At 54.8% G+C, this 11,669-nt stretch overlaps 3 protein-coding genes across 3 annotated transcripts; 2 read left to right on the forward strand and 1 right to left on the reverse strand.

Annotated features, from left to right (window-relative positions):
* Nucleotides 1-1,164: 1,164 nt before the first annotated feature.
* BZA05DRAFT_381400 (uncharacterized protein) lies at nt 1,165-2,200 on the forward strand. The gene is made up of 2 exons (XM_051482008.1): nt 1,165-1,659; nt 1,750-2,200. The coding sequence occupies exons 1-2, from the start codon at nt 1,377-1,379 to the stop codon at nt 2,190-2,192; spliced, it is 726 nt and encodes a 241-aa protein (XP_051344092.1). The 5' UTR covers nt 1,165-1,376; the 3' UTR covers nt 2,193-2,200.
* A 2,298-nt stretch (nt 2,201-4,498) lies between these two features.
* Nucleotides 4,499-5,653, forward strand: BZA05DRAFT_5406 (mitochondrial 18 KDa protein-domain-containing protein). Its single transcript, XM_051488407.1, has 2 exons — nt 4,499-4,730; nt 4,795-5,653. The coding sequence occupies exons 1-2, from the start codon at nt 4,636-4,638 to the stop codon at nt 5,399-5,401; spliced, it is 702 nt and encodes a 233-aa protein (XP_051344093.1). The 5' UTR covers nt 4,499-4,635; the 3' UTR covers nt 5,402-5,653.
* Nucleotides 5,654-9,309, reverse strand: BZA05DRAFT_5407 (uncharacterized protein). Its single transcript, XM_051488408.1, has one exon. The coding sequence runs from the start codon at nt 9,184-9,186 to the stop codon at nt 5,905-5,907; it is 3,282 nt and encodes a 1,093-aa protein (XP_051344094.1). The 5' UTR covers nt 9,187-9,309; the 3' UTR covers nt 5,654-5,904.
* Between the last annotated feature and the right edge of the window lie 2,360 nt (nt 9,310-11,669).

The following is an 11,669-nucleotide window of genomic DNA, read 5'->3' on the forward strand; positions in this document are numbered from 1 at the left end:
CAATGTCCTCCTCCTCGCGAAGAGCCGCCCAGCCAGTCCGACCAGCCCAACCAGTCCGACCACCTCAACCAGCCCAACCAGCCACTGCCGACACCAACGCAGCAGTTAGCGGCCCTCTCGAAAAGGGTAACACTCACCTCTCGCCTCTCACTGAGCATTGAGCACTCGCTAAAATCCACAATCCACTCCAGGAAAATTCCGCACCGCCGTCGAGCTAGGCAAGTACATCGCCGGGGGAATCAACCAGGCAGAGTTGATGCAGCTATGCTGGACCGACGAGTACGACCATTTCTATCCGCCCATCACGCGGGACCAGGAGAGTTTCCGCGCGTGCTCGAAGGAGTGCCAGGCACATACGCGGCGCGTCGTGATCGATTACTTGGTTTCACAGCTATATCTCGACGGAGAGCTGTCGTATTGGGATTTCGCGGATCATTGAAGGCGAAGAGAGCGGCCGGCCTGTCTGATGGCCGGATTTTGTTGCGAGCGGGACAGGGGGCTTCTAGGGGATTTTCGAAGGATGCACTTAGCGATTCCGCAAGCGGGAAGTTATGCCCTGGCGATCATTTCTGTTACTTATTTTGGACAAATGTTCTTGCCACCTTCTTCAAGCTCGAAAGACGACGCCATGGTTCGCCGATCCGAGTGATGTCATATGATGTACATGTTCTTGCATCACGGCCCCCATCTTTCATCCTGGTACTGGATAACGCGTTGAAACCTAGGTTGGCGGTGTGACACCGCCACCGAGGTACTCGAAGTAAGTACCCTCTATTCTCGAGCGAATACCATGTACGAGTAGAGTACGTCGAGGGTATGCTTGATACATTGGGCCAAAACCTGCTCTCGGTGCCGCGCGTACACGACCAACCGGGGAGCAAACCGCAAGCCACGTTACATCGATCGTTCGCCCACTGGATTTTCTCGCGCCCCCCCCCCCCCCATGCGTTTCTTTCTTTTAAGGATAACTCTGTTCATAGGCCATGGCCGTTTCCGACGATGCATCCGGATAGGTATGCGGGAATCTCTTTGTTCCCCTGTGCATAGCAATTGTTAGAAAGTGGTGGTGGTAGTGGTGGTAGCATGGTGGCCAACAGCGTTGTGTTTGGAGCTAGACGTATTCCATCCGTACATATAGTACCGTACATAAGTGACATGACTGCCCGTAACTGGATCAAGGCGGATCCTTCCCTGTCTCACAGCCACACCTCCGCAGCGATCATTCATTGCACTTATATAACTCCCGGGTGCGCGCGCGCCCTCGTTCGTTCGTTGCACGTACTTCCGTCGCGGGAAGATTACACCGATCGACACCCCAAATTTCACTTTGCCGACACAGACAGGCAGACAATCCACAGCTACATATAGTTGTAGCAATGTTCGATTCCGGCCTCGCTCAACGACGCAGCCTCGGCTACTACTACTTATACCTACTTTCTCTCGCCGCGATAATAGCGCACGTACACGGGATCGAAGCGCCATGGCCCAGTGCGACGGCGACTCCGAGCGCGGATCAGCGGCCGATGGCAGAGTGGATGGGGTTCTCGCCGAAACCGACGGAACCGCCCAGGATACGCGGGAGAATGGCCGCGGACGCTTTGTTCGCAAGGGCTGATACCGATAATGCGGTTTTCTGCGGATATGTGTCGGCGAATCCTTGTGCGTATATATCCGGCGATGTCCTTGCACCGGGGGGAGGGAGGGAAGGGAAGGAAATATTTCACGGAAGCTGATATTGGTGGCCCACAGCGAGTCCAGTCGCCTGCGCGGATTTTCGTCGGATATGTATGTTCAACACCGTCATTGGCGCCGTCGGATGCTGCGAGAACGTGGATGCGCCTGCGGAATCGTGTTCGCAGTACACCAGCTGCGTGAACAGGCGCGATGTCTCGAGCTGTGCCGGCGGTTGCTCGGCCAATCCTCTGGTCGTTACATGGTACATAGCACACATCGAGTCCATCCGTCAGCCGTATGTACGGGTCCCAGTGCTGATCTCCAAGCAGTTCGGACACGGCTTCACCTTCTTGCTGGACATATGCGTGGATTACGGGCATGTCGTCGTTGGGATGCGGCGCAAGCTCTTTCTCCGCCTCGGTCGCAGTCACCTATTTGGGCCAGGTAAGAACCACAGCTGCGAGCACAACCGCCAGTACGACGGCGACCAGCACTCCAGCCAGTGGCGGCAGCTCTGACGGCGGGGGCGCCAACATCGGCGCGATTGCGGGCGGCGCGGTGGGCGGCCTCGCAGTGCTCATGGGCCTCATCGTCGGGCTGGTATACTTCCTTCCAAAATTCCGCCGGAAGCAAGCCGAAGGCGGTGAGAAGGGCGGAGCACCACCACAGATGCCCACTCAACAACAGTGGATGCACGATCCCAGTGTGTACTCGTCGAGCACCGCTACGCCCATGTATGGGGCGCCCCCCTACAGCAGTCCATTGGACGAGAACAGCCCGCTCCCAAAAGTGGGAGCTTATCACGGACAAAACGCGGAACACTCGCCGCTAGAACTTGCGGGGAACGCGCGCAGCGAGCTTCCCTCGGAACCGTTTGATCCGCCATCACCGCCGCCGCCACTTCGCCCACTGCTACAACAAGAACCCGCACGAGAGCCGGGGGCAACACTTTTCCCCCCACCCGCATCTTGAACTATTTTTCCTGTATATATATTTTTTCTGAACGGAACGGATGGAACGGCGTCCGTGCCATTTATGATTTATTCCTGTCGATCTTTTTTGGCTTTTTGGCTTTTTGGCGTTGGTCGGTCGGTTGCGGGGGTTGTCGGTTTTTTCTTTAATGTTTATATATGGGGATATCTATCTGGGGATTCTGAGGGCGCAGTACGGTACTGTGGTTAATTTCATACGATACGATACGGGGAACGTTCGCTTGTGCTTGTGCTTGTGCTTGTGCTTGTGCTTGTGCTTCGGCTTGTGATACCCGTTATGTGTGTACATGTACACACATGTAGATATCTATTTTTTACTATTCTGCACTTCATCTATTCAGGTATCTAGGATTTTGGGCGGTTAGTGCTCACCCACCCACGAGTGGTGGCCCTATATTGTACCTAGTCCGTCTGCGCTCGAGTTCTCACCTCACCGGAATCCGGCGGAGAAGGCGGAGGTACACGCACTGTACTTAGGCTTCGGGCGGATGCTGTAGGTATGGTAGGTACCTAGGCGAGCTTGCCTGGGTCAGCCGGATACTCGGTGCCATGTCACATATGTAGAAGAAGCAAAGCGAAATGAAAACTGACAGCTACATATCAGCTGTCATGATTCCAAAGCGTTCTGTTCGCTGGGTCAGTCAGTTGGGGTGGAATGCTATATGGAGTGTATAATAAACGCATTAGACGCAGCGGCCGCTAACTCGGTAGTCATCGGCGTTTGATGTCGGGTGATTCGGGACACGAAGGAGTGCTGCGGGTGGACCCTCACTCAAAGAGCAGAGCTCGTTTTAGCGTGTCAGAGAGACTTAGGCGCTTGACGCCGGACGATTCCCGAGTGACGAGTAGCCGTAGCAGAGTGGAGACCGTCCTATCACTCTAGAGAGCCTATTCAGCAGGCGAGAATCGAGATAGTGGCGGCGGGGATCCGGAGGAGAGTGAACTCCCGGGTGAGTGCTCAGCGCTTTGCGCACAGAACCAGGTCGGCCCATGACGCCTGGCATTGTGTCAACCCCGCCTTCGATCTAAATACGTTCCGCTGCTATTCATAATTTCATCGGGCTCCGGCCTTGACAGCGAGCAAACCCCGAGAAGAGGAGGGCTACGACGCATCGCTACAGCGCACAACAGAAAACTCGAGCTTGTCCGAAGGCTTGCTTTCAAATATTGTGAGGATAAAGGGATTTGGACTGTCGCTTCTGTTTCTGGGATTTGGTGGTGGAATTTCTTTGTCAAGTGCTTTATTGCAGATATGATGCCTCTACCGGCCATAGCCTTAGGGTTCCATGCTGTATGAATAATCAATCGAATCAATCAGTGGAGAGCTTCTTTATGGCCAGTGGCGCCTGCTCTGTTGTTTATTGCGAAAGGCATGTATGATACCTAGGAGGGGAGAATGGAATGTTTCAAACTCGATTCGATGATGAATAGCAACTGCAGTCTAGAGCCACAGCATCAAGTCTATATAGAGCACACGATATTTATTTAAGTTTGGTAAAAGGCTCTGGTATGTACAGGCGCAATCCACCATTGACGTCCAACAGGCATACGCAATCTATATCTAGCTACGAGTGCAGTGGCAAGAGTACTTCCGCAGTGTATCGAGATCACATGCTCGCCACGATCTTCCCTCCGAAGCAGCCACCTCCATATCTGCTTCTATCTAAGCACCCTCCAAAGTCCATAACCGCTTAAAACCCTATTCACCTTCCACCCACCACTTTCCCCCCGCGAACTGAAGTGACGAGTGACATCCGATGCGTCCGACCCGTCCTATGTCCCAGTAGTTCCGGCAACTTTTCGACCTCCGGGTTACCGGGCCCGGGATGACGTATTGCCGCTGGGCAACCAACCAACATCGGCACAACCCAAAACCGACTTCGCTTGTCCTCCTCTCCCCCACCATCACACAACCATCAACCACCCCTCGATACCGATATTACCACCGAACGCACGCACGCACACAGCAATGACAAAACCCACCACTACCCCCGCTGCCCCCGCCGCCCCCGCCACGGGCAAACCGACCGATGAAACGCTCCTCGAGCACATCGCGGACGGAACGTTCGTGTCCCCGCCCCCTTTCCCCCATCCCCCACCATTCCCCAGCCGACTGACCCCACCACAGCGCCCCCGACAGCACCGAATCCGACGTTCGGTACGCAGCGTACGCGAACCGCGTGCGGACGATCCTGCGGTCGGCGCACCGCTACGTCGCCTACACGTCGGACATCGGGGAGTCCTTCCGGCCGGTGGCACACCCATGGCTGATCCGTGGCGCGTACGGCGTGTCGTGGCTATACCTCACCGGCGACGTGGCGAACGAGGGGTACAAGGCGTACACGCGGCAGTATCCCAGCTCGCCGTCGACGGGTTTGACGAACAATGCCGTCGCGTTGATGCCGACTCCGCCGCTGGAGGATTATAGAACTGTCATGGTCCAGCGCGCGATCTTTCAGTCCCTGGCGTCGATGGGATTGCCCGCTTTTACCATTCATTCCGTCGTCAAGTACTCCGGGAAGGCGCTTAAGGACGTGAAGAATGTCAGGGTGCGCACGTGGGCGCCCATCGGCCTCGGCTTGGCCATCGTGCCGTTTCTGCCGTATATCTTCGATGAGCCGGTGGAGCATGCGGTGGATTACACGTTCAAGCGTGGGTTCGAGGCGATGGGGTGGACGGCGCCGAAGGGAGTGACTGAGATGGTGAAGGATAAGATTAAGGAGAAGGAGTTGTAGAGGGAGAGAGAGACCGGTGGCTTTTTGCTTTTTTTTGGGCGACGGACGGATGGATACCTTTCTCGACTCTGATAGATGATCTTGGACCTTGGACTGTTTGCGTTGTAGCTGCTGCTTTACGATGTGGCCATATGCTGGAGCGGGCGAGTTTGCGGATGTGTGGGAGTAAAGGGGCAAAACTTGTATGTATGGTGATTGATTGATTGTGTCGTCTTCATGAGAAAAAAACAACATACAAAGCACGTGAGTGGGAAGTGGAGTTTCCATCCCTCCTCCCGTCACCGGCCAACCCACCGACCAATTCAGACTCGAAACCTGAAGTGGAAGCGTGAAGATTACAGTCATGTAAGACGTGAAAAGGCAGGAGGCGAGTGAACAGGTTCTCTCCAAAATCAAGATACACCCCCATCTATGCCTGTCATGACCAAAACCAGGGGTATAATGAAATCCCAATGATATCCAGTGTAAATCCAATCCCATATACTCCTTCCTGCCTGCATGGCTCATGCATTGCTGTAATATCCCCCGTCGCCCTCGCAATCCGCAAGCGAAATTCCCAAGGGAATAGGTATCGGTGGTCCGTGGAATTGTGGTGCGTTGTTTTCGTCCGATTCCTCCTGGTTGTCCTCCTCTCCGTCCCCATGTTCTCCGTCCTGCCCTGATGGCGGAGCATGATCCTCCTGCGTCTGACCGTCGTCTCCCTCTTCCGCCGATTGCCGTTCATAGTCCTCCTGTGTCCGAGCGTCATCTCCCTCCTCCTCTGGTTGTGCATGTTGTACATGATCCTCCTGCGTCTGTTCCTCATCTGCATCTGCATCCTCCTCCTTCCCAACGAGCTCACTCGTCCGATCCGCCGCCGCCTCAGAAACAACATTTGTCGTGTCTGGGCTCCCAAACAGTGATCCCCAATTGATTGACGTCTCGATATCGCTAAACCCGAATTCATATCTTGAGCTCTCCGCCAGCCCCTCAACCTGGTCCCATCCCCGATGCAGCGCTCCAGAGTCAGAGCCATAGTCCTGCCATCTTCCCGTTCTGAGCGTCATAAACTCCTCAAATGAGCGTCCGAACGCACTGTTGCCGCTGCAATCGGCAGTGAGAGGAAACGGTGAACCCTCCACTGTCGGTGATCGTCGTGCACTGAAACTGAGGCTCGATTCTTTCAAAGCATTCTCGCTGCCGCTGGAACGGGCAACAAGAGGAGACAGTGTTCCCTCCACCGTCCGGGAGCGCCGCACATTTGGACTAGACTCCGGGTCCTTCGCCGCCGTCTTCTTCTTGCGGCGCTGAACACCTTGTGGATACGTCAACGGCGGGCTCGGGGGTGACTGTGTAGCGCGTGATGTGAGAGCAGCGGTAGAACTACCACCACGCGGCGACCTCTTCTTCCTCGGGGGACTAGGCTTCCGTTCGGCATCATCTTCCGTGGCGACCTCCTTCTCATCCACGAGTGGTGCCGCCGGTGGTGGTAGCGGCGAAGTATGCATGCGGTTCAACTTGCTGGAGCGTCTAGGCTGCAACTGCGGGACCGTTTCGGGCGGGGTAGCCTCCTGCTGCTGTAGCAGCTGCAGCGGGGGGCTGACCGCAAGATGGGACGAAAACGAGATGCGTGCCGGAGCGGGCCCGACGCTCTCGGGCGCGAACGGGCCAAAGCTCGCGAACGGCTCCGAGAAGAAGCTGTTGGCCGTGTGGTGCAGGTCCATGTCCGGGTCCAGGTCCGGATCCGGGTCCGGGCTGCGCTTGGAGTCCAGCTTGGCATCGAATCGCCAGAAGGACTCTTCCGCGTCCATGGTGGCCTGCTCGCACTCCGTCTCATCGCTGTCATAGTACCGGTCGAGCTGCTTGATCGCCTCCCATGTGATGATTGAGGCGCTGGGACGGCTGGAGGAGGTCCGCGGGAGAACGTAGAGAGTTTTACGCGTGGTACCGCGCATTATGCAGTTGGCTTTGAGGAAGTCCACCGTCCAGAGAGCCGGCGTGGTGATGTCACTGGGTTGGAGAAATTCCAGCGGGGCCTGTTTGTAGATTTTACGGAGGGGCTCCCACAGACTACGAGTGCCGCCTCTGGCGGCGGTGCGCTGCGAAGAAGAAGACAGATGACATTGGTCCGAGGCCTGGAACCGCAGCTGCTGTGACATCGAACGAGAAGAGCCGCGGGAGACATTGTATGAGGCACAAAACTCCAACGCGTTCTGGAAGTTGGACTCGATGGAAAGTGAGACTTCTCTCGCAGTAGGACCAGTAATATGCAACCGTTTGACGAACCCACGGCTGTGAAGACGTTTGTACACTTTCGACTTTACTGAAAACGAAAAAGGCACCAAGCCAGATTGCGGCGAACACAGTGCTTTGCCTATGGTAGGAGCGGATGCGGATGCATTCTCGCTACCGGTGTACTGGGTATTGGGGACCGAGGCTTGGGCCTCAGCCCATATTCCGCTCAGAGAAGCAGGTGGGATGAGTACCACTTCAATAATCCATGGGCGTGCAACGCTTGGGGGAGCCGAAGCTTCGATGTCCGACAACCGGGCTTTGAGCATCTCAATATCCGATAGAACCTTCGGATCGGCATGTTGAGATATACGTGAAGGGCCTGGTGACCCGAAGCTGGAGGTAGTGGTGGTGAAACTAGTAGTCGTAAAGCTCGTGGTAGTGATTCCGTGTTGCTGGCTGTTGAGGACCTCGCTGGCATCTCGCTCCTCGGGACGCTTCCTCCGTTTCCCACCACTGGCACCTCCGCTGTGAATGCTACCGGAGTTGTCGCAAATCTCCAGATTGGCCTTCGCCTGATGTCGACGTTTCCGCTTCTCGCCGTATGCCTGTTGGGCCCTGAGGAAGGACTCAATCGGCCCGAGGCGATCATCGATCTCATTCATCAAGCGCACCTCGGTGTTGTCGAGCTTCTCGTTGACCTGATCATCTATCAGATCGACCTTCTCGGCGAGGTCCTCCAGCGTCGCAGGCATAACCTCCATCATCTCGACGCGCTGCCGCATATTGATCTGATCGGTCTCAATCGCGGCCGTGCAGTCGACCAAATTCTTTAGCCTCTCCTTGACGGACGACGATGACGACGGCGGCCTGTCCAGAGCCTTCGGGTTCATGCACAACCTCTCCGCCATGCCGTGCGAGACCACGTTGTGCAATTGATCCGTCAACTGTTTCGAAGCCTCGTCGCGAACCCGCGTAGAAGGTGCGGCGTACTTCGTCGTCCACGGTATCTTCAGCAGCCCCATTGGCGTGCCCGAGGTACTCGAATCCCGCTCCGTCGTCGTTCCGCTGACCGCCGAGAGTGCCGTCATGTTAACGTTCGCCGACCCATCCGCCCGCACCATCAAGCCCTCACCGACACGGTGAGCCCCCAAGGACCTCTCACGCGCGCTCCCGAGCGATCCGCCGTATCCGATGGCCCTCTGTAGCTCCAGCGGCTCCCGAAGCTGTGGAGAGAGGTAGTTATCCGTCGCTGTTGGTGCTAGTGCTGGTGCTGGCGCGTGCGTGGGCACCGCCGGATGGCCCGAGTGGTAGCAGGAGTCGTGTCCGCATCTGCACGCATCCTCATCATCTTCCGAGTCCTCGGACGTGCCTGACCTGCCAGTGCCACTGCCGGTCGGCCCTCTGCCACCACCACCGCTCCAACGATTGACGCGTTTCTGCGACCTCTTCTTGAGCATGAACTTCTGGCAGCCACATACGGAGGTCCCGCCAAGGTTGGGGAAGTTGTAGTTGCAGCCCCCCGTGGGCAGGTGGCAGGTGGAACTCGTCGCGGCGGAGGCGGCTGTCGTCATTGCATATCTCTCTCTCTGCCGGGAAGGAACGCGAAGGATTCGAAGCTGGAGGGAATCGATGGAGAACGGAAATAAGGGACTGCGGAAGATTAAAAGAGGGAATAGATAACAAGTAGAAGAGAAGGAGAAAGGGAAGATGGGGAGGACAAGTACTAGTATAGTAGATAGGTGGCTGTTGACGATATTTTGTTGTTCTTCACACCAAAATAAGGACGATATGTTGATCACATAGTTGGAGCAGGGATGCTACGACCAGCGGGTCAGGGATCCTCGATTTACGTACGACTCCCTCGCTCCAGGAGGAGAGGTCCGAGAGCTGTGGGGGGAGGGATGAGGTCTGTGTGCAGTGTCCACCAACCGAAGCATTTCCCGAACGACCAGTAAGCTGGGAGCCTTGGACGGACCGTCCCCAGGTGCCGCAGACCGGCGGTGTCCATCGGGATTAGGCAGAGGATTGGCACGCATAACCATGGAAGTGTGCCCCGCCAAAGCAAACACGAGGAGCCCGAAGGAGGTTGGTGATGTTTGCTTTGGAGGATCGTTGGTTGGTTACATATGCATACATACGTGGAGCAAGGTAGGTGCATCCATCCCCTTGACGCCAAGTTTTGGGCTGGTTGTTTTCCGCGGCGCACATTTGCCGCCAGCATGATTTGCCGCCAGGTAGTACTTCAATAGTTTGGAGAGATTATGTAGAGTATGAGTCCGAACTGCAGGTGTGGAATGGTGACCACAGACAGCTCCCGTTTATCGTAGTTGCAGGATTTGTTCTCCATCCAGCCAACAGATGGCTCGGGCAACAAGTTTCGTTTCATTCCATTCACATCATCGGAATCACAGCGGAGTCACATCGCGCGGAATCAATTCAAGAACAGTTTTTATTTGGATAGGCTATAGACAACGAACTTCCCATAGAGGAACCTGAGTTTCAAACACCGTTAGCCGTGTTCCTACATCTGGCAACTCGAACAAAAGCGGTGAAGATTTCCAACAAAATCAGATAGAGCTAATAAAGGTTGCTGTCATAGACTGACTCGATTCATGAAGTCATGCCTCGTGTAATACATGCTAGTTTGATCATCCTTCGAAGGGGAGGAGGGAAAGATATGCGTAAAACGATGGGGGGAGGGTGAACCAACCTGTGGAGTAAGATAGCGATTCTGCTGGGCACGTTTGGAACTAAAAATATCTTCTCGGGTCAGCAAGATCCAGAGTAAAGGTTGTGCAGATGTGAAGGGTATAAAAGAAGGGAGAACGTGAAATTTCAGACTGTTGAGCTTGATATGTCATTTAAGTCTTCATAGCCGCTTTCTGACGACGGCTAAGAAAGTGAAGAAAATGGGATCATCATTGTAACGTTCGAAAGCAAAGTACATTGAGGAGTGTCATGCTTACCACAGAGACGATGAAATGAAGAATCATCACGAACGAAGGATGTAGGTCACCGTTTTGCCCTGCCCTTCTTCCCTTGCGGTCCGGGAGGATTCAAACGATGACCACCAATCCCCACACCCGCGCCCATCCGAGATTTCAGTTTGGTGGATGAACGACGCATGTGAGGGGCAATATCCCTCCTTTCTAGGAACCCTGAAGTATGCTGAGAGTACAACAGGGGCAGATAGGAGGTTGGCTAGCAGCCGGGTAGTCACGGGTGATGCACCCCATCTCGTTCTGTGGAACCAGATGCGATCATCAAAGATGAACTCAGCGCACGTTGGTGGGTCACGACGAATGCGAAGCACGGAAACTAGATCTCTAACTTTAGGTCAGCCCATGTTCATCCCAAAGCGAGCGAAATGAGTGAAGAAGAAAGCAGAAAGCGCGAATGGTATCAGAATGTCAGAGGTTGTTATCTTCAAAGTGATTCAGACAATGTAGGTAAGTATTCATAATGAACATCATCCTGTGAAGCGCTGCGGGCAGAGGTAGAGGAGGAGGAGGGGGGTAAGTCAAATGGGTAATTACCATCTGAACAGATTGAGAAGCCGGAGACATTGAGCAATAGTTAATCTTTTGAACACCATGTTAGCCTTGCACAACGAAGGATGGTATCAACATGAGCGATGAAGTAACAGCATATCAGTAACCATAACGCATATTGTTTGTTCTTCAACGAGTAACTAAGATGTTTTGTTGTTTTAGGTTTTCATCACCTGTTGACATTGTCTGTCCTCGGGGGTGGGGGGTCGCGGGGTTGAGGGAGAGGGAGAGGGAGAGGGGAAGTTACCATAAGATCAATCCATTGCCGTGTCGAAAAGGGTGGTGAGCAGCACCGTCATTGCGCGTCGAGGAGAGACGATAGACGGGCCGAGAGCAGCGGTTGGTGGGTGGGATGTGGAGTGGAGAAGATTGATGGTGCAGTCTTCGAATTTATGGCGTTTCGGCAAAAAAAATTAGCGGCTCTTCTCATAGCAAGCCCTAAGACCCAACAAAGGCTAATCCGGATCATGGCAGAAGACTCGGACATCCAGAGAATCCAAAAA

The sequence above is a fragment of the Tricharina praecox genome (genome assembly GCF_024521635.1).
Source record: "Tricharina praecox strain CBS 144465 chromosome Unknown BZA05scaffold_1, whole genome shotgun sequence".
NCBI classification, from domain to species: domain Eukaryota; kingdom Fungi; phylum Ascomycota; class Pezizomycetes; order Pezizales; family Pyronemataceae; genus Tricharina; species Tricharina praecox.